Raw genomic sequence first — 20845 nt, forward strand, 5'->3', positions numbered from 1 at the left:
TTCGCCCCATAAGACACACTCCTCCAAACCCCCCCCCGCCGTCCCCCAAAGTGGGGGAAAAATGTCCCTGCGTCTTATAGGGCGAATACTAATGAGCGCTTCCATTTTGCAAGCGCTCATTATAACCGGAGGACCAGGAAGCGGTGAAGGCTCTGTACTCATCGCTTCCTGGTCCTCTGGTGTGAAGGCTGCGCACAGCGTGAGCGCGCTCTGGGACCTCACGCTGTGCACGCCAGTTCACAGCACAGCCGACAGCAGGAGGAAGAGGATCGCGATGTGAGGAGCGGCGGCGTCCAGGAGCAGGAGAGCTAAGTGGGTTTTTTTATTTTTGGGATCTGAGGCTGAATTATGGCTGGGGGCTGGTATGAGGCATGGGGTCTCATCTGAGGTCTGATTGGGGGTCATTCACATTGGGGTCTGATCTGAGATCTTATTAACATTGGGGATCTGATTGGGGCTGTGAGCTGAGGTCTGATTAACATTGGGGGTCTGATTGCTGATCTGAGGTCTAATGAAAAATATTCTTTTTCTTATTGTCCTCCTCTAAAACCTAGGTGCGTCTTATGGGCAGGTGCGCCTAATAGGGTGAAAAATACGGTAATACAAACAAGACATCATCTACAGGATAATTGAAGCATAAGAAACAGTTAAGAAGAAAACAAAGTTTCGTTTAGCGGAACTGACAGACGTTCTGAAGAGGAGCACAGAAAACAAGACGCATCAGCAAGGACTAGACCTGGCTACTTTCATGGAGACCTATCGGCTAGCCTAACCTACAGTGAGCTATTCTGAGATACACGTGATGCACTATGCCCTCTTCTCTAGTTGCATCCAAAGTTGCAGTCAAGATTCCTATTTGGACATCAGTGAGTCATACAGAAAATTCCTGAAACATGAGGGAAATGTTTATGAAATCTCCGGCTAAAATGTCAGCTCTGATGCGTGGGCAACTTTTATAACCCCCCCCCCCCCCCCCCCCCCGATGCCTTTTTATACATGTTTGTAAGAAAAAAGGAAAAAAGGATTTACCTTGTGGTGGTTTTAGTGATTTTACATGAATTCAAGAGACGGACAGACTTGCTACAGCCAGAATGATGCAGGAAAGAAGCAGAGGGTGTAAACGGGTGAGAGAAGAGGTCAGTGCCGGCGAAACAGACACAGCAATGAGAGACAGACTCAGATTATCTCTTCAGATCCGGCCGTCGCCCCCGGAGGACACGATCAGATGCAACATGAATACGTACAGCAAGGTGCCTATAGTAGTTATGCAGGTTGGAGGGGGGCCCAGTAATTGGCAGTCTGACCAGAGCAACAAAAGATCATGAGGCAGATTTATGAAAATCTGTCCCTACATGTTTGTCCTAAATATGCATTGTATTAGTGTCGACGTATATCTTTTTGGGGGTCAGAGCACATTTTTTTCCCCCTGCTTACCCTTCACACAGCCATGAAGGGGTTTTAAGAGCACAGAAAAGTACCTGTACAAGTCTGAATGCTCAGCCAATGATGCCACCATAGCTCAGAGGCAATTATTTTAATCATTCTCATCATCTTGCCCAGTTCTGTGCAGCACATTTGTTTTTATGCTGCCAGGGCTTTCTCGGAGTGTGCTTATCAATGTAAAAGGATTATAGTTCTTACTCGTCTCCCTTTTTACAGACATTACCAGTGCTGCCTGCACTTCCCTCTTTTACAAGGTATAGGGTAGTGCCGTCATTATTCACTGTCTACACATATAACACAGCTTTGCTAACCAACATGGGAAACACTATCCTTTCACAGAGAAGGAGACTTATGGTACAGTGGAAATAAGAGGCATGTAATGTCTCTACATCAGGGAGGGGAGATAATGAGTGTTGGGAGTACAAACCAGGAGGAGTGTGGTCATGAGACTGCATGCGAGACTGAGGCATTTCAGTTATCGACAGTACGTTAGTAAGGGACTAGTCTCACTGCACTGGCACAACAGTTTTACAGACCAGAAAATCCTTTTCAACTAAAAATAACTGACTGCCTGCAGCCACCACTAGGGGGTGCTCACTGCATACAGATTTATACGGCTCCCATTGAACTCAATAATAAATCTGCCCTCAGATAGTTAAATGTTCATGAGGGCTTGAAATTGCTAGTACATGCAGTGCTGTCAGTCAGAAGCTCTCCCATTTAGTGCCGCCACTAGAACAGCTCTGCATTACTGTTTACCGGAGAATAACCAAAGCCGTGTTCCAAGTCAACTACATACTAGAAGTGGACACAACATACATCACTATCGATAGGTCTACAATGGCGACAATAAATAAAGCCCCAGCCACAGACGTAGATCGCTCGTACCTTTTGGGTCCTAGAGGAACGATATCTTTCCTGGTCCCGGAAGGTGAAGGGAGAGAAGTGCTTGGTTTCTTTGGTAAGATGGTTTCACTGTTAACGGTCGCCCTCAGCGGCAATGTCTGCACCAGGGGTCTGGCTGCGGAGAAGAAGCATGAAATGACTTCATTAGTTTGTGCTTTTCACCGATTTCTCCCCAGCTACACTCGGTTAATACAGCGGTTACTGAAAAACTTGTTAAAAATGCAATTTAGTGATTTATAGTAAAATGTAAAAACGGCACGATGAAGGAGGAATGGGCCATGTTCACACTGGGGGAGCTGCCAATGGCCACAGGTCGGGTTGTGTGTAGTACTGCAGCTCAGGCCCATTCCCTTTAAAGGGTTTGTACATGTCCTTGCTTGGGGACGCATCACTGCTGTAGTCAGACCTTGTCTGCAGTGGTGTGGGTGACCTTATCCACGCCTGATGTTTACAGGTGGGGACCGATGGGCGGTGAAGACAGTGGAGGACCAGAGCGGAGCACTGGGGACCAGGCAAATATGCTGCCCTCAACAGGTCCTAATGGGGTGGGGATGGAATAATAAAAAATATATATATATATATATATATATAAAATTCTACCCCTGTACAAAAGGGTTTTTTCTTAGTGTTTGATATCGATGACCTATCCTCAGGATAGGTCATCAATGTCAGATCAGTGGGGGCTCAACATCAGGCAGACTCACCAATAAGCTGGGGCAACCTCACAGCTTACCAAGCACAGCACCATCCATTGTATAGTGGCTGTGCTTGGTATTGCAGCTCAGGCCCATTGACTTGAATAGGACAGAGTTGCGCCTAGGCCGCGTGACCGACGAACGTGATGTCACATGTGATTTTCTTCCCAGTGTGAACACGGCCGGGTCACAACGTTAGAGCATTAACCACACATCTTATACAATAGGTCGTTGGTATCGATGACACTTAGAACATGCAGTGCGATTCCTCCTCACTCCTAGCATGGATCATACAATAAGTAGGCAGTACCATGGCTGACGCAGCGTTACCTTTCTGTTTTTCCTTTCCTGGCCCGGATGCTGTATAGAAACAGACAAGTTACATCTCATCATCTAATATGGTCATCATCCAAATAAAGAGCAGCAAGTATCTGTGCTGCCTATAGGATGCCATGCAAGATGCCACCCTGCGCTGAGGGCTGGTTCAGGGGTGCACCACCAATGAGGCCAAGTGAGGCAGCACCAGGTAGGTGCAAAAGGGGGGCAGCCAAAGGGCCATAGGCTGAATGGAAGGGGTTAGGTTAAGAAATTTGCATTGGGAAGTGGGGCGCTGTTTCAGTTTTCGCCTCAGGCAGCAGAAAGGCTAGGTGCACCCCTGGTCTTCAGCTGTGCAGGGAACTGCAGCACAACTCCATTCAAGTCAATGGGGCCGACTACAGTTCTCTGAACAGCGGGGTGGCTGTGGTGTCATAATACAAGGAAGACTTAGAAAGGTATGCAGCCCGACATCAGCTCTGTGGTCCCGTCATTACCAGAAGGTAAATCACCACCAATCATAAACCGATACCATATCCTAGTAATATCCCTTTAAGATCGAAAAGTAGAGCACTTCCAGCTTTTATTCAGTGCACCTCCGTAAACAACTGCACATCAAGGGAGACCAGTGATCCCAATGGTAGGAGATCACCAGCCATTCAAAAATGGGACCACAGAAAGGAGATTACATGGCGTCCCTATGCACCTACATACTCCTCTGTAACAGGACTTACATATTGATGACCTATCCTTAGAATAGGTTATCAATATCAGATAGCCTCCTGCCCCGGACCCCCGCCATAAGGACAGGTCATCAATAGGCAAGTCCTGAAAAACCCCTTTAAGGATGGAGTCCGAACAAAACAGATGCCAACCACAAAGCGTGTAAAGCTTCAGCTTATTTCACTCCTCACACGGATCATCATCTTACCTGAACACGCAGGTCTGTCCATGTCTGACCTCTTAAACATAGTTCCATCTAGGAGGGTGGGAAAGGGGTCTTTATATTACAGAGGACACGATGTTAGGAAAAGTCCTCACGCCCACCTCCTTCTATTAGGACCCATATTATTCCTTGTGTGTGGTACGCTTCCTAAACGTGGCCGCGTGTGCAGGCAACTGGGCAGCCCGACATTCAGGTTTTGGCACAAATCAGCGCCGTTTTCTAAATGGTTACCAAATCCTGAACATGTGAACATGGCCTAATCGTTAAATCCCCTAACGTTCTGCATTCAGTGTACAGCATGTGGTAGGGAAGAAACTTTTTGGTGCCACTTATAGGTGGTTATCCTGTAAGTTAATATCTGATCCTTTAAAAGGGATTGTCCAGGTTAGAAAACTCAATTTTCACACCCCCTATTGGGGAATTCTGTGTTCTTAGAGGGGGTCCTCTGTTTAGGACCCTTATCTCCTGACCACAACGGAGAGTGGCTACAAAGAGCGTCTCTCGCTCTGGAGGACTTGTCCCGCCCCGTGTCACATTGATGTGAATGGGCACTGTGCATTGCTTCAGTCCCCCTGTGGTGGCGCTGCAGAAAAAAAACTCAACACTTAGGGCTCATTCAGACGGCCGTATGCTAGCCGCAAAAATGCTGATCAGTTTTTTTGCGGATTAGATGCTGACCCATTCACTTCTATGGGGCCCTTTTCTATTCCACGGTTCCGCAAAACAAATCCTATACTTGTCCGTGAAAATCATGACCCCATTGAAGTCTATGGGTCCGCAAAAATACTGAATGCTATCCGTTTTTTTTGCGGATAGCATTCAGTATTTTTGCGGACAGCATACGGCCGTCTGAATGAGCCCTGTTAAGTTTTCCAAAGTTTAGAGCAGATTGCTTTTTTGCCAAAAACAAGTAGGGATTGTCCAGAGTGCTGAACCCCTTTAAGGCAATAATCTCTAACTGTGGCTGTCAGCACATACTGGGAGTACGATGACGTCCTTAAGCAGAGCTTTTTTGCAGCGGCACTGCTGGTAGACGTCGCCTACAGACTCGGGGACCACATACGGATTTACAAGCCATTTCCATTGACGAGGCCTCCTTGTTAATTCTCTCTATTGCGTCCATCCTGCTGTGGCTGACGGAGAGGTCTGTGAAAACCGTCAATTAAACAGGACGAAATGAGAGGCTCATAAAGCCCAATTTATATCCGGGCTCTTTGAAGGCAGCTCATTAGGAGACTCCCTAAAGAGCAGATCCTTTAATAGGGGCCCTCAAGAGTCTATGATCCCTGGATCTGCGCTTATCAAAAGCTTGCAAGTTTTTTTTTTCTGTCTCAGTAATATTATTTTGCAATTCCGCTTTACAGAAGCGTCAGCTGAAAATAGGCCGAGAGCTGCAGTGACATAATTAGACGGGGGAGAAAATGGGTGGAGGGGTCCTCAATAACCTGCAGCTGTAGCGGAGGTGAAATATCACATTTTTAGGCTACATGCACACGACCGTTGTGTGTTTTGCGGATCCGTGATTCGCGGACCGCAAAACACGGATGGCGTCCGCGTGCGTTACGCAATTTGTGGAACAGCACGGACAGCCTTTAATATAACTGCCTATTCTTGTCCGCAAAGCATGGACAAGAATAGGACAGGTTATTAATTTTTTTTTTTTGTGGACCACGGAACGGAGCAACGGATGCGGACAGCACACGGAGTGCTGTCCGCATCTTTTGCGGCCCCATTGAAGTGAATGGGTCCGCATCCGAGCCGCCAAAACAACAGCCGTGTGCATGAGGCCTTAGGGAGTCTTGCAGAAGAAAGAAGCTTGCAGAAGTTTATACCTGGTAAAGGCCTAGAACAGATATGATGTAACGCACCTTTGGTGGGCCCTTTGCGGTTCTGCATGGCATGCTGCTCCTCGGAGACGTTGAGTCGCCTCACTACATCGGCCAAGGCGGACTTCAGCAGCTGGATTTCATCCTCTTGGATCTGCACCCGCTGCTCCAGTGAGGCAATGCGATCCGTCACCTCCATGCTGCTGGAGGCTGAGGCGCTGTCATCTGTAACATGAGCAGAGACACCATGTAAGCAGAGAGACACCATGGACGACGCGCTTCAGTCTGCATGCGGCTATTAGCTAAATGCATCCCCCTGCCAATGACACACAGCAGTACCATCCCCGTACTACGGGTGGCACATTTAGTAACAGAGGGATTAAAAAAAAAATCTAATCAGCTCTTCGCGCTTTTAATTGAATGACGACCTACTAAGGCTAATAACGGCAATTCTATTCGCTGCCTTTAGCTCATGGACCAAATTAAATTGGTCTTTAAAACAAGGTCATGCGGGAACAAGTTTTATTATCATTTTTGGCACCCATTTTCAGTTCTCTGGACGCGGCCTGCAGTATATACGCCTCAAAAATAGAACATGTCCTATTCTTGTCTGCAATTGCGGACAAGAATAGGCAGTTCTATGGGGAAGGGGGGGGGGTGACGGACGGGTGTATTGCTGATCCGCAATACACTACGGACGTGTGAATGGACCCTTAGTATGAATTTAGGGGGTCATCCAGGTTCAGACCTGAATTGCGCAGGGCAAGGGAATTTCCCCGAGATCCAGTGATGTATCGGGCTCTCCATGGGTAAGCTAGGGCAGTGAGCCCCGTGATGTCACCGGCACTAGTGGGCGGTCTTTATCACTGCCCTAGCCTGTTTTTTTACAGGCTAGGGCAGCGCTAAATACCTCCCATCAGAGCTGGTGATGTCACTAAGATCACTGCTAGGCCGAAGCCTCCGCCTAGCAGTGTCCAAATGTAAACAAACAGCCCTTGCCCTATGGTGAATGAGTGCAGATCGGGTTGTGTCGGGGTTAAGGTCTGAACCCGGACAACCCCTTTAAGTCCAGCGTTTTAGACGCCGGCCTTAGCCCCTGTCCTGGCAGTGGATCCACCGTAGTTATGACGAGGCGCCGGCCTCTATGTAACTTCACCGTATCCAGTGCCAATCTAAATGTAAGAAAGTTTCCTTGCTGTCTTTAGACCATTTTCTACACTCAACAGGAGTAGAAAACGATGAAGGAGATGGGCTTAGCGGCCTGTCCCCTCCCCCACCACGCCCACTTTTGTAGACATGGCGTGCGCAGGAAAAAGTCAGAGACTGTGGTGCAAATAACCTTTGCGCTGCAATGTGCGCCAGAAATAGGAGTATTTCCGATCCTAAATCACCCCCCTTAGATTCTATTAAATTAAAACTATTACTGAAACTCGACAAAAGCAGCGATCTGCACATGCCAAACAGAATAATAAAAAGGCCTCCATTCTTTACACTGCAGGTTATAGTTAGGGAAATACATACACCTATGTTTGTCAGGAAACTTTTCCGCAAGGATTCTAATGTTGTACTTAAACAGCATCTGTCAGCAGATTTGTCCCTATGACGCCGGCTGACCTGTTACATGTGCACTTGGCAGCTGAAGGCGTCTGTGTTGGTCCAATGTTGATATGTGTCCTCAAGGTGTAACAGCAACGCCCCCGTTGCTCCTAGAGGCTCATTTGCATATATTAAAACCCCATTTTATTCAGCAATGCGGACACATATGAACATGGGACCAACACGGATTACTTCAGCTGCCAAGTGCACATGTAACAGGTCAGCCAGTGTCATAGGGACAAAACTGCTGACAGATGCCCTTTAAAGGGGAATTCCACTTGAATACATCTTCCCAGAGACAAGTCAGAGAGTCTATTGGTGGAGGGTCCCATTCACAAACTGATTGAACGCCTGTATCATGTAAACCAATTTGAACCCCCTCTGAGCTTTGAGAAAATGAAAAATGCAAAAAAAACCTGCTATAACGAGGCAATACTGCGAGTCCGAGCTCTGAAGATCACATCTATGGAGATGGCGGTGGATTCCATGATTTGCAATGTTGCCCCAAAGCCTTAGATCTGAGAACATTACTCTGCTCCCCATCTTAACAGAACTCCTTTCAGTTTCACGAGCCAACTTCCCTTTTAGCTGCCATATCATTTATTTCACGCCCTGCGCCTCTTACATCATTCGGCTTTTATCCAAAAAAAATAATTAAATAAATAAATCTTCCTGCGTTTTCCATCTCATCTCATTATCTATACTCCTCGCCTCCATCTATTACACCTCTCATCATCTCGCTGGCTCGTTAGCATGCATCCGGCACTTAGCTGCAAAACCCATTAATAAATTCACTTTGGAAAAGAATCTTCGATGGATCAGCGCCGCGCAGTAAAACCATTCCTTCAACAATACACCTATTGGGTCACCATCCTCATCACATGCTGAGGGTTGTAGTTTTGAGACAGTCAGAGTCACAGGTCTGCAGAGGATCTTCCTTTTCCGTTTTGGCGGCTCGGAGGCGGACCCATTCACTTAAATAGGGCCGCAAAAGATGCGGACAGCACTCCGTGTGCTGTCCGCATCCGTTACTCCGTTCCGTGGCCCCGCAAAAAAAGAAAAAAAAAACTGTCCTATTCTTGTCCATTTTGAGGACAAGAATAGGCAGTTATATCAATGGCTGTCAGTGCCGTTCCAAAAATTGCGGAATGCACACAGACGCCATCCGTGTTTTGCGGATCCTCAATTTGCGGACCGCAAAATACACAACGGTCGTGTGCATGAGGCCTTAGGCCTATTGCACACGACCGTATGGCTTTTTAAGTGTTTTGCAGGCCGTTTTTTCGTATTGTTTTTGTTCCGTTTTTTTCCGTCTGGCATATACAGTAATTACATAGAAAAAATTGGGCTGGGCATAACATTTTCAATAGATCCACAAACACAGAACGGATACGGAAGACATACGGATGCATTTCTGTATGTGTTCCGTTTTTTTTGTGGACCCATTGACTTGAATGGATCCACGGAACGTGATTTGCGGGCAATAATAGGACACGTTCTATCTTTGAACGGAACGGAAAAACGGAAATATGGAAACGAAATGCATACGGAACACATTCTTTTTTTTTTTTTTTTGCGGAACCATTGAAATGAATGGTTCCGTATACGGAACGCAATAAAAAACAAAACAAAAAAAAACGGTCGTGTGCAATAGGCTCATTCAGGGAATCTGGAGACGCGGAACGGAAGAACGGAACGGAACACTACGGAGTGCTTTCTGGGGTTTCGTTCCGTGCTTCCACACTGCAAAAAGATAGAGCATGCTCTATCTTTTTGCGGAATGGAAGGATAGTGGACCCATTCAAGTGAATGGGTCTGCGATCCCCATGCGCCTGCCCCACGGATGGTGCCCGCGCATTGCGGACCGCAATTTGCATGAGCCCTTACACTGACTTCTGTATTTCTCTCTGCAATCCATGTCAGTTATTACATGCTGCCATCAGAGACACAATGTATATTTTTTTGCTTCTGTTTCCTTATGTTGGGACATAATATTGCATGTTTAAAGGAATAGGCAAAATATCTCATTTCCTGTTCCCCTGCATTCCTCCCTGGGTCACACAGTAAGGCCTCTTTCGTACGGAATGTGTTGGGGTCTGTTCAGTGAAAAACTAATGGTTTTGCACAAAAGATTATTCCGTTTTGCCTGCAATTGTGTTCCGTTTTTTCTGAATGAATGGCATCACTTTTTCGCATGCATGAAGAAAAACGGAAGAATAAGTCTCAACATCTCCTGGCAACCATCAATGAGAAACACATTGCATGCGGATGCCGTCCGTTTTCCCACAGCCCTACTCATTTCTGCGGAGCCAGAACTACGTGAAAAGTGCACAATCCTGAACGCAGAAATGATCAGTGAAAACAAAGCTCTTGTGCATCTACCCATTGAAATAAATGCAACAGGATTCAGTCCAGGTGCAGTCTGTTTGCAAAATGGATCACATCCACATGGAAAACTCACTTGTGTAATTATTCGCATGGTCGCCGTGACCGTGTTGCGGACTGCAAACACACAGGTACCGGCTGTGTGAACTCCGCATCGCGGTGCGGACCTATTGCCAATGGGTCCGCAAGATACGGCAAAACATAGGACATGTCCTGTCTTTTGCAGTGCAAAGGCACGGACCAGGAAGCACACAGAAGCCCTTTCGGGTCCGTTCCTCTGTCCCGCAAAAGATAGGACATGTCATATCTTTTGCCGTATCTTGCAGTGTGGAGCCATTGGCAATAGGTCCGTACTGCAATGCAGAGTTCACACGGTCAGTGCCCACAACATAGGCATCCCGCCACCACGGCCATGTGAATGGGGCCTAAATGAGATTACTCTGCAAAGAAATGCATTCATGGAGATTTCTCAGCCACTAGAAAACAGAGCCCACACGGCCCATTACTAGCTCACAGTAACACCATTAAGCTACATGCACACGAACGTTCGGGCTCCGTGCCCGTGCTGCAGACCGCAAATTGCGGTCCGCAATGCAAGGGCACAGTCAGTGGGGCAGCCGCATGAAAATCGCAGCCCCATTCACTTGAATGGGGTCCGCGATCCACACTGCAAAAAAGTAGTGCATGCACTACTTTTCTGCGGTAGGGAGGCACATCCAAAAAAAACACGGACGCACTCCGTAGCGCTTCCATGGGGTTCCGATCCGTGCCTTTGTTCCGCACCTCCGTGATTGCGGGCCCATTCAAGTGAATGGGTTCGCGATCCAGAATGTACACGGCCGGTGCCCGTGTATTGCGGACACGCTGTATGCGGGCCGCAATACGGCCACGGTCGTGTGCATGTAGCCTTAGGCCTCATGCTCATGGCCCTTGTTTTGGTCTGCATCCGAGCCGCCGTTTTGGAGGCTCGGATGCGGACCCATTCACTTCAATGGGGCCGCAAAAAATGCGGACAGCACTCCGTGTGCTGTCCGCATCCGTTGCTCCATTCCGTGGCCCCGCTAAAAAATATATAACATGTCCTATTCTTGTCCGCACTTTGCGGACAAGAATAGGCATTTATATTAAAGGCTGTCCGTGCCGTTCCGCAAATTGCGGAACGCGCACAGACACCATCCGTGTTTTGCAAATCCGCGATTTGCGGACCGCAAAACACACCACGGTCGTGTGCATGAGGCCTTAGGTAGTCAAGAAATACACAGTCTTCCCCTGGGACTTTGGCTGCAGACCCTGTGATGTCACCCTTCCCCTTCAATGGTGTCATTCTTGAAGAATATCGTAGTGCTTCATTCCTAGGGGACTGTCCTTAGGCTACATGCACACGACCGTATGCGTTTTGTGGTCCGCAAATTGTGGATCCGCAAAAAAACGGATGACTTTCCGTATGGCATCCGTTTTTTTTGCGGATTCATTGTAATAATGCCTATCCTTGTCCGCAAACTAGAAAAAAATAGGACATGCACTATTTTTTTGGCGGAGCAACGGAACGGACATACTGATGCGTTTTTTGAAGACCCATTGAAATGAATGGGTCCGCATCCTATCCGCAAAAAAAACGGAACGGACACGGAAACAAAATACGGTCGTGTGCATGAGGCCTTAGGCTGCAGCCTCTCAGGTAAAAAGTCTGATGGATTGAGCTGCACCAGGAGAAGTGCCCTCAACTGCAGACCTGATGATATAGAGGTGGCCGTGTGTTATATAGCCCTATTAGGCTGGAATCACACAGGCAGGTTTTGGTGCAGTTTTATTTAATTTTTTTCGTTCCAAAGCCAGTAGTGGATCTAAATAGAAGGAAAAGTATAAAAGGAAAGACTAATTCTCTCTTTTGTATCCACAACATATGTGCCTGTTCTTCCCCTTGGAATCAAAGGAGGGGGCAATCTAGGGGAGGGAAAGCAGAACACCCTCTGCAGAGTATAACTTGCCATCACTTGGATTTAGTCATTGCTTTATAGATGCTGATTGATTCTGTGTAGAAATGCACATTAGGTGGAGATGCTTTTTGCTTTTCATCTTCTTCAAAAGGGAACACGTGGCCTGATGACTGTTCCCAATCAATTCCCTTCTGGTTACTCAATGGGCGACCGGTAGCATTTCATTAAAAAGGGAGACACGAAGAAATCGGGTCGTGACCTGACCCGCCTGTACGATATGTGCGACACTGAAAGTAAACTGCTTCAATCCCACTTCCTGAGCCGTGCAAGAGGGGCCTCACTGCGGGGGCCGAGCTTCAAAGGGAAATCTGGGGACTCCTTCCACGGCCTCAAATACAGGCCGACTTCAAGAGACGTATTCCACAGCATCTACATTGTAATCGAGTCCCTATATACAATATTCCCCCATCTCTCTTCTCATAACTGCAGTCGACTGCCATCCAGCAACGTTTCTTGCTTTTGGATTTGTTTCTCTGCTTTAAAAATTCCAAAAAATTACATGAAGCAGAATCCAGAAAAATGGATCATCGATCCCGACTAGGTAAAGGCTGTGAGGATAAATGAGGAGAGACAATGTCACTGCTGCAGATTTCATGTTCTTTTCTGGCACCAGTAAGCAAAATAAGGCCCCGTTCACATGACCGTATTTGTAGTCCGCATAAGATTCACATTGGATGTGGACCCATTCATTTCAGTGGGTCCGAAAGATATGCGGACAACACTCCGCGTGCTGTCCACATCCGTTACAATAGATCCACAAAAAACGGATGCAATACAGACATCAGCCAGTTGCGTGAATGCACCCTAAAATTAAAAGGGGGTTATCCAAGACCTATAATGCCCCCCAAAATGCCCGGGCCCCTCACACAGGTTATACTTACCTTGCCCCCCAGCACCAGCGACGCTTCTGATGCCTGCACGGCCACCGTCGGGCAGATCATAACATTCGATCATAAGGGAAACGTGATGGGGGAAGCCAATGAAGTGAGACAACCCCTGTGAGCTGGCACAACACATCAGAAGTTTGACAGTCAAACCACCAATTTCAGCAGGACCGAATGGCCGTCCAATGTGTACGTGGGCTCCCCAATTCTTCCCCAACAGCAGAAGTATAAGGATCAGACATGCTGGGTTTTAACTGTCCGATCCTTTTGTTCTTGCGGAGATAAACTGGCAGAAGTTTCCTCGTCCTACTGAGAGCACATGCATGTTCAGCTGTGCGGAGGCCAGATGTGACAGTTGCCAGCCAACAGCTATCCTTAAGGGGATGTCCAGGAGTTGTGATGGCCTATCCTCAGGATCTGATCGGTGGGTGTCCGACAAACTGTACCCCCAACTGCACCCTGCGCTGACAGGAGTCGACGTCACACAGCTCCAGCCATTGTGTAGAGGATGGAGCTGGTTACATTCACTCCAATGGGAATCAGTGCTGAAGTTACTGTGTAGTGACGCCCCTGGAGGTACTGAAGAGCAGCAGATTGGGGTGTTGCAGGGTTTCAGACCAGCCGCTGATCAGATGGTGATCACCTATCCCGCCTTAAAGTTTATGGCCAGCTTTAGGCCTCCTGCACACGACCGTATGGCTTTTTCAGTGTTTTGCGGTCCGTTTTTCACAGATCCGTTGTGCCGTTTTTCCGTTCCGTATGGCATATACAGTAATTACATAGATAAAATTGGGCTGGGCATAACATTTTCAATAGATGGTTCCGCAAAAAACAGAACGGAAACGGAAGACATACGGATGCATTTTTCGTATGTGTTCCTTTTTTTGCGGACCCATTGACTTGAATGGAGCCACGGAACGTGATTTGCGGGCAATAATAGGACACGTTCTATCTTTAAACGGAATGGAAAAACGGAAACGGAATGCATACGGAGTACATTCAGTTTTTTTTGCGAAACCATTGAAATTAATGGGTCCATATACGGAACGCAAAAAACGGCCAGTAAACTGGGGGGGGGGGGAACGGTCGTGTGCAGGAGGCCTAGCCATAACTCACACAATTCTGAATCCTAGGATGTTGTTACAGAGTAACCTGAGCCCATTACCCGGGGGTTAGAGCAGGAAGCAGTGGGAATAATTAGTAAGTATTTCAGAGCGGCACTTTGCACAGTCAAGAACATTTACCAGAATTACATCTCCAAGATCTTGCAAGGCCGGCGTCTGAAAACACGGGCACTCCTTAATGAACGCGCAGCGCTGCACGTTAGCCCCGAGCACCCAACACAGCATTGCAAGGCTCTGTATCTGTTCCGTTTTCTGCTTTTCACATGTAGGCAAAAAGCAATAACATAAATATTCATGAGCAAGCCATATTTACGGAGACAGACGCTCGCTGTATGACATCATCAGGGCGAAGGACGAGCAATGAGTTTCATCGATTCCCCCCCGACTGCCAAAAGGATCCTCAGCCCCTCCCTATGCGGAGTCCTCATACACTAAGAATTCTAGATGGCACTTCTACATTTTAGGCTACTTTCACACTTGCGGCAGAGGATTCCGGCAACCCTGACGCAAACGGATGGCATTTGTCAGATGGATCCGGATGCGGATCCGTCTGACAAATGCATTGAAAAACCGGATCTGTCTGTGGGAGTTGGGAGGAATCTAAGGTGCGTGGTCTCCTTCAAGGACCCGTCACAGACCACTCATATAATGTATGGTGCGGACATCATAAAAAGAAGAGGGCTGTTTTCCTCCATGGATCAGAACAAGCACAGCTCCTGCTCTGGCAGGCTTCAGCTATTTGTGGACTTGTAAGGCTACTTTCACACTTGCAGCAGAGTGATCCGGCAAGCAGTTCCATCGCCGGGACTGCCTGCCGGATCCGTCAAAACGTACGCCAACTGATGGCATTTGTAAGACTGATCAGGATCCTGATCAGTCTTACAAATGCATTGAAATGCATTGAAATGCCTTGTCCGTCTTTCCGTGTCATCCGGAAAAATGGATCCGGCATTTTTTTTTTTTCATGCGCAGACCGGAAGGACGGATCCGGCACTAATACATTCCTATGGAAAAAAAAATAATAAATTGGCATTTAGGCAAGTGTTTAGTGTTTTTGGCCGGAAATAAAACCGTAGCATGCTGCGGTATTATCTCCGTCCTGATCAGTCAAAAAGACTGAACTGAAGACATCCTGAACGGATTGCTTTCCATTCAGAATGCATGGGGATAAAACTGATCAGTTCTTTTCCGGTATAGAGCCCCTAGGACGGAACTCTATGCCGGAAAAGAAAACCGCTAGTGTGAAAGTACCCCAACACTAAAATTTCTTCAGCACGCCACATGCTTCTCTGACTGTGGCTTTCCCCGGCAAAATCAAACTCCACAGCAAAGGGCTGTTTAAGCCCTTATTCACACATCAGTGTTTGGTCAGTGATTTCCATCAGTGATTGTGAGCCAAAACCAGGAGAGGCGCTACATAGACATTCATAAGGTATAAGGGAAAGATCTGCTCCTGTTCTGTGTTTAGAGCCGCACCTGGTTTTGGCTCCAAATCACTGATGGAAATCACTGACCGAACACTGACGTGTGAATGCGGCATAATAGGTGCCCTAAGAGGCAACTTATAAGCAATAGATGAATAGCGGCTGGCCAGGTGGCAGATTCCCCTCAAAAGGGCGTCACCAGTCAGGGTAATCCTTGTCCATACGTCCTATTAGATCAGAATGGAATCCAGGACCCCAGTGCTAGCCACGAGTTGGGGTCCTGGGTTACTGGGGGTTCAAGTAGCCAAACCCCTGGCAATCAGCTCACTAGGAGGAGGGTGGCCTCATGGCGGATTGTTAAATGGACAATAGGGTAAAAGCCTAAAAACCAAAAGAAAAAAAATAATCACATAAAAGATGGACAATTCAGGGTAGTCTACTGCAAGGAGTCATAACGGGTTTTAGGTAAAAAAAAAAAAAAAAAAAAAAAAATTGGCACTGGCACATGGTGGTGGTGGCGGCGCGTTACCGTTCGGTGGTGCCAAATGTGCAACAGAATCAGTCTTTTTTTTTTACAGGATTTTGTTTTGTTTTTTTGTCTGTCTTTCTGTTCTTCTGATGGATCAGAAGAACGGAAAAGGAAACAGAGATGTGAACGCTCCCTTACTACACGCTGCTACATTCTGAAACTTGAATAATTTGGAAGCCACTATTCTAACGGAGGAAAAACAATAAACGTCAATCTTAGAATAAAATATTACGACACTGACAACTACATCACCAGAAAATGGGTGGGGAGGAAGATCGACCGCCTGGACGGGACCTATAATGGGGCATTCTTCATCCTTCTATGGTCGCAGAGCTCGGACATTCACAAGTGACATTTCAGCAATATGACACAATCTTCAAATAAAATAAATAAAATGAGACAGCGGATCATTGTGCCGCCCGCTACACAACTCCCACATAAATACACACTGCAGCGAGTCAGAAGAAAAGTGGATTAAGACTCTGTTTAATCTGCTTCTTCGATGAAATATTCATCACAACCCCAAAAACATTAGTAAATACAAGCCTCGTGGTTAATATACGGATAGAGATAGAGATTATATATATATATATATATATATATATATCTCTCTCTATCTGCTTACATAATACACCTTCCACCTCTGGTCCGCTACAAAACTTGGAGGATACGTCATTATATAAAATGATCAAGAGAAGAGCTGACATTTACTTACACTGTATAGTGTTCACTGACTTACATATTATGTTGCCACCTAGTGCTCAATGTGTATAGCAGCATGCACGTCCACCTACTGAGCTGAATGTTGGTGGACACACATGCTCAGTAGTAGTGTTGAGCGAAGTGAGCTTTGGATGCTTCATTCAAAACTTTGGAATAATAGTGTACGGAGATTCGTCTTCCTACAGTATTAGAATGTATGGGCTCCGGTGAGCCAAAGTTGGTTATTCACGAAGTCGCGCGAGACTTCGTTGAATAACTTCGGTAATTGATTTTTAAAGTGGAAAACCCACTTTAAAACTTGAAACCGAACTCTGCTTCGGTTCCGAGGTACTAGTCAGAACCAATGGCGAGTTTGGTTTCAAGTTTTAAAGTGGGTTTTCAACTTTAAAAATCAATTACCGAAGTTATTCAACGAAGTCTCGCGCGACTTCGTGAATAACCAACTTTGGCTCACCGGAGCCCATACATTCTAATACTGTAGGAAGACGAATCTCCGTAGCGTATTATTCTGAAGTTTTGAACGAAGCGACTTTGGATGAAGCTTCCCCCCCCCCAGAGCGGCCATTTACTTGTACTGGAATACATGAAGAGGAATATTTCCTTCTCATGGTTTGGACAGCTGACCCCGGGGTCAGAGTCTAACAAATGGGACAGAGATTGCATCCCTGACGTAAGAGCTGCGCAGATCAGGAAAAAAATGAACCAACTCGGATGTGATAACTCTGCATTTATACAGCGCGACTCTGCAGGAACAGCAGAGTGGGAAATATTTAGCACCTTCTAGAATTGGCAATTATCACTTTTCTACAGGCGACGTTAGCTCATCCCAGATATCGCCATCCACAGACATGAAAGCTAATGATGTCCGCCACCTATCCTGCAAACCTGACCCTCCATACGGATTTATGTTCAGGGGGGTTTTATAAGCAGAAGAATTTCCTGATCCTCTCAGTTTAGTCTTCTGGTCGCAGATATCTGCAAAATTACAAGTGCCGGATAATAAGACTTTCTGGATTATCAGAGACCAGATAAAGGAATTACACATTTTTCACACTTGCGATTCTTCCTTCAGATACCGTTGGCATCCAGGACCCTCTCTCATATAGGATTTCTTTTACCAGATGACCACCCCCCCCCCCCTTATTCGCGGTCACGGATAATAAATCGAAACGTGGGAATCCGCCTTATGATCTTTGTCCAAACTCAAGTTTTCCACCAGCAGAAAGAATGGAGCCATTTACTCATTTTCCGGGTCACTGAACCAGAGCGAGGAGGACAAGCCGTACTATGTATAGCACAGGAGGAATTTGGCCTCAGCGGTTGGCGGTACATCATAGGGACCCTTAGGGGGGGATAGCAGCAGGATGAGCATGCAGTCACTAGGTAACGGTGCCGGCCCGTTGATGGGATCTGGACCAGGTTGTGGGGTTTGTGAAAAATCCTATGATGTAGTGCATTGTGGGGGGTCATCCACTGCGCCTCCTCCCCGCTGAGGTCGTGGAGCTTCAGATTTTATGAGGTTGCAAATTTCATTGGCAGTTTATGCGATTACAATATGAGCGAGCGGTGAAGTATTCTTACATCTGCGGTTCAGTGCGATCAGCCATGCTCGGGTCACATAACGTAGAGAAAGGACTCATCTAAAATTTGAGGGACATTCATAAAAAAAGCATTATGGCTGCATCTTTTTTTAAATTTTTTTTTATCATATACACACTAAATTCAGGAGGACTAAAATCTTATATAACCTTATGGTTTCCACTATATAGAAGAAGTGGATGAACTGGGCAAGCCCATCTCCAAAAGCAAGTCACCGCGGCAATCTGATTGATTAGCGCCCACCGCAGGGCAACTGTAGTATTACATGATGCCCATTCAAATTGGACCGAGTCCACTATGGCTAATCTTATTTTATAAAGGGACGCCATGACAGGATATGCCATTTCTTTATCACTGGAGTGGGCCCAACCTCAGGGTACGGCACAGATCCGGAGAACGACGTGGCCTAGGTGTTCATACAGTGCCGTGGCCCCTTCACAGTCTTTCCCTGCACAGCTTCTGGCCACCCGTCCTGTCAGGGAAATGGAGCACGGTTCTGTTCCAGCGAATGGGGCTGGAAGAGACTGGAAAGGGAAGGCTGCGGCCCCTTGGGTCCATTCACACGTCCGTAGAATGGGTCTGTATCCGTTCCGCAAACTGCAGAACGGGTGCGAACCCATTCATTCTCTATGTGGCAGGAATGGATGCGGAGAGCAAACAGTGCGCTGTCCGCATCCGCATTTCCGGAGTGCGCCCCTGATCTTCCAGTCCGCGGCTCCGGAAAAAAAACCAGAACATGTCCTATTCTTGTCCGCAATTGCGGACAAGAATAGGCAGTTCTATGGGGGTTCCAGCCGGGTGTATTGCAGATCTGCATCACACTATAGACGTGTGAATGGACCCTTACTAGGACCTGCCGGGGTCCCCGAGGTTGGACCACCACCAATCACGGACACGGCTTAGCCGAGCAATATAACAGCACTGGAATTCTACATGTAGATTTAGATGCCAAAGCCAGGAACGGACACAAAGGGAAGAGACAGCATAAGGTCTCGTGCACACAACCGTATCCATTTTGCGGTCCGCAAACCGCGGGTCCACAAGATACAGACCGCCGCATTTTTCTACTAGAACTGGCTATTCTTTTCTGCCAAACGGATATGAATAGGGCAATTTCGAACATTTGTGGATCCGCTACACGGATGCGGATCGGACACAGAGGCCTAAAGGTGCTGATGCGATTTCTTCCTGATGGACTAACTTCTGGCTTTGACTTAAAATAAATGCAAAAAAAATCTTCAAGTGCGTAAGGTTGGTGGTAAGGATGATGCCCATAACCTGGGCAGAAGCTGGCACGTCGTCTGTACAGATACAACGCTGGGGGCAGACTATCCAGTACAGATACCGACGACATGCCATGCTGGCCAGCACAAGACTGGGAATAGAGAATCCGAGCCACGATCCGGTCATTTGATAATCCGTTTCAGCGGTATGGGAATCAATTGGGCACATTCACTGCGGCGTCTCATCTACCAGTCTAAGGAAAGGAGATCTCTGCAGCGATCTGCACATAAACTGGTGCATTAAGAACCCACAAATAATCACGACTAGGCTTGCTATAAAACAGACCTCGATGTGCACCGACATCTGCCCCATTTTCAGACTTTTACGTCCACGCACACTGTTTTTTTTTGACACTTTTCAAATGCAGCGGATGTAAAATATAATGACAACTTTTTATTGCAAAAGTCATCATAAAATGGAATAAACTAAACACACTGGCATGTATTTATTTACTATTGTATTTAAAGTCGTCGTCCCCCCACCCCCAGTTTTAAAGATTTCTGCTTGCTGTCAAGGAATAGAACCCTTCCTGACCCAGACGTGCTACTTTCACCCAGCTGATGGGCTTATTACAATGGCTGTGGCCGTGGCCGTATTCTCAGGCTGTGCTCACTTTGAATTTGAGCCCCGGTTTGCTGTATGTGGAAGCTAATTGAATACATCCATTGGGGGCTCTATTCATACGTTGAAGGCCAGAAGGGCGCCCTTTTGGCTTCTATCGCCTCAGTACAGAAAAGCATACGCGAATACGGTTTTCTAGGCAGAGGCATGCGGGTGGTATACATTTCTATACAGTGGCATACATCAGAGCCATATATCGGGCAATACATACAGAAGTCAACGAAAGACTCACATGTGAAGGGAGCAGAGCCCAAGGGCCTTCAACCTGCGGCCCAGGACAGGGGAGACACCTTGCATTTAATTCTAATTCAGGCAGGAGACATTTGGCGAGAGCCGCTCGCGTTCTTCGCTCCAGTGTCTGAGTCACTGGTTAAACCTCCCGTCCTACAACGCTGCAATAAATTAGAGGGCACGGCCGGTGCAGGACAAATGCCAGGAGAGCTGCAGTGACTCAGAGCGGGACACGCCATCCATGCAGGACTACATTTGGAGCGATCGCTGGAATGTACAATCCACTTAAGTGGCTGGAGATTTATCATTATGTCAAT

General features: G+C 47.0%; 1 protein-coding gene across 7 annotated transcripts in view; it reads right to left on the minus strand.

The window, feature by feature from the left end:
* EML1 (EMAP like 1) overlaps positions 1-20845 on the minus strand; it is an 86029-nt gene that overhangs the window by 28685 nt on the left and 36499 nt on the right. For 4 of the 7 annotated variants that reach the window (XM_040412667.1, XM_040412666.1, XM_040412665.1 and 1 more), the window contains exons 2-5: positions 6174-6356; positions 4291-4338; positions 3375-3404; positions 2332-2464 (exon numbers count right to left, since the gene is read on the minus strand). In XM_040412667.1, coding sequence (XP_040268601.1) covers positions 2332-2464; positions 3375-3404; positions 4291-4338; positions 6174-6356 — 394 coding nt within the window. The remainder of the gene's footprint in view (positions 1-2331; positions 2465-3374; positions 3405-4290; positions 4339-6173; positions 6357-20845) is intronic. The other 3 variants (XM_040412671.1, XM_040412669.1, XM_040412668.1) reach the window with 2 other exon arrangements.

This window comes from Bufo bufo, chromosome 11, assembly GCF_905171765.1.
Source record: "Bufo bufo chromosome 11, aBufBuf1.1, whole genome shotgun sequence".
NCBI classification, from domain to species: Eukaryota; Metazoa; Chordata; class Amphibia; order Anura; family Bufonidae; genus Bufo; species Bufo bufo.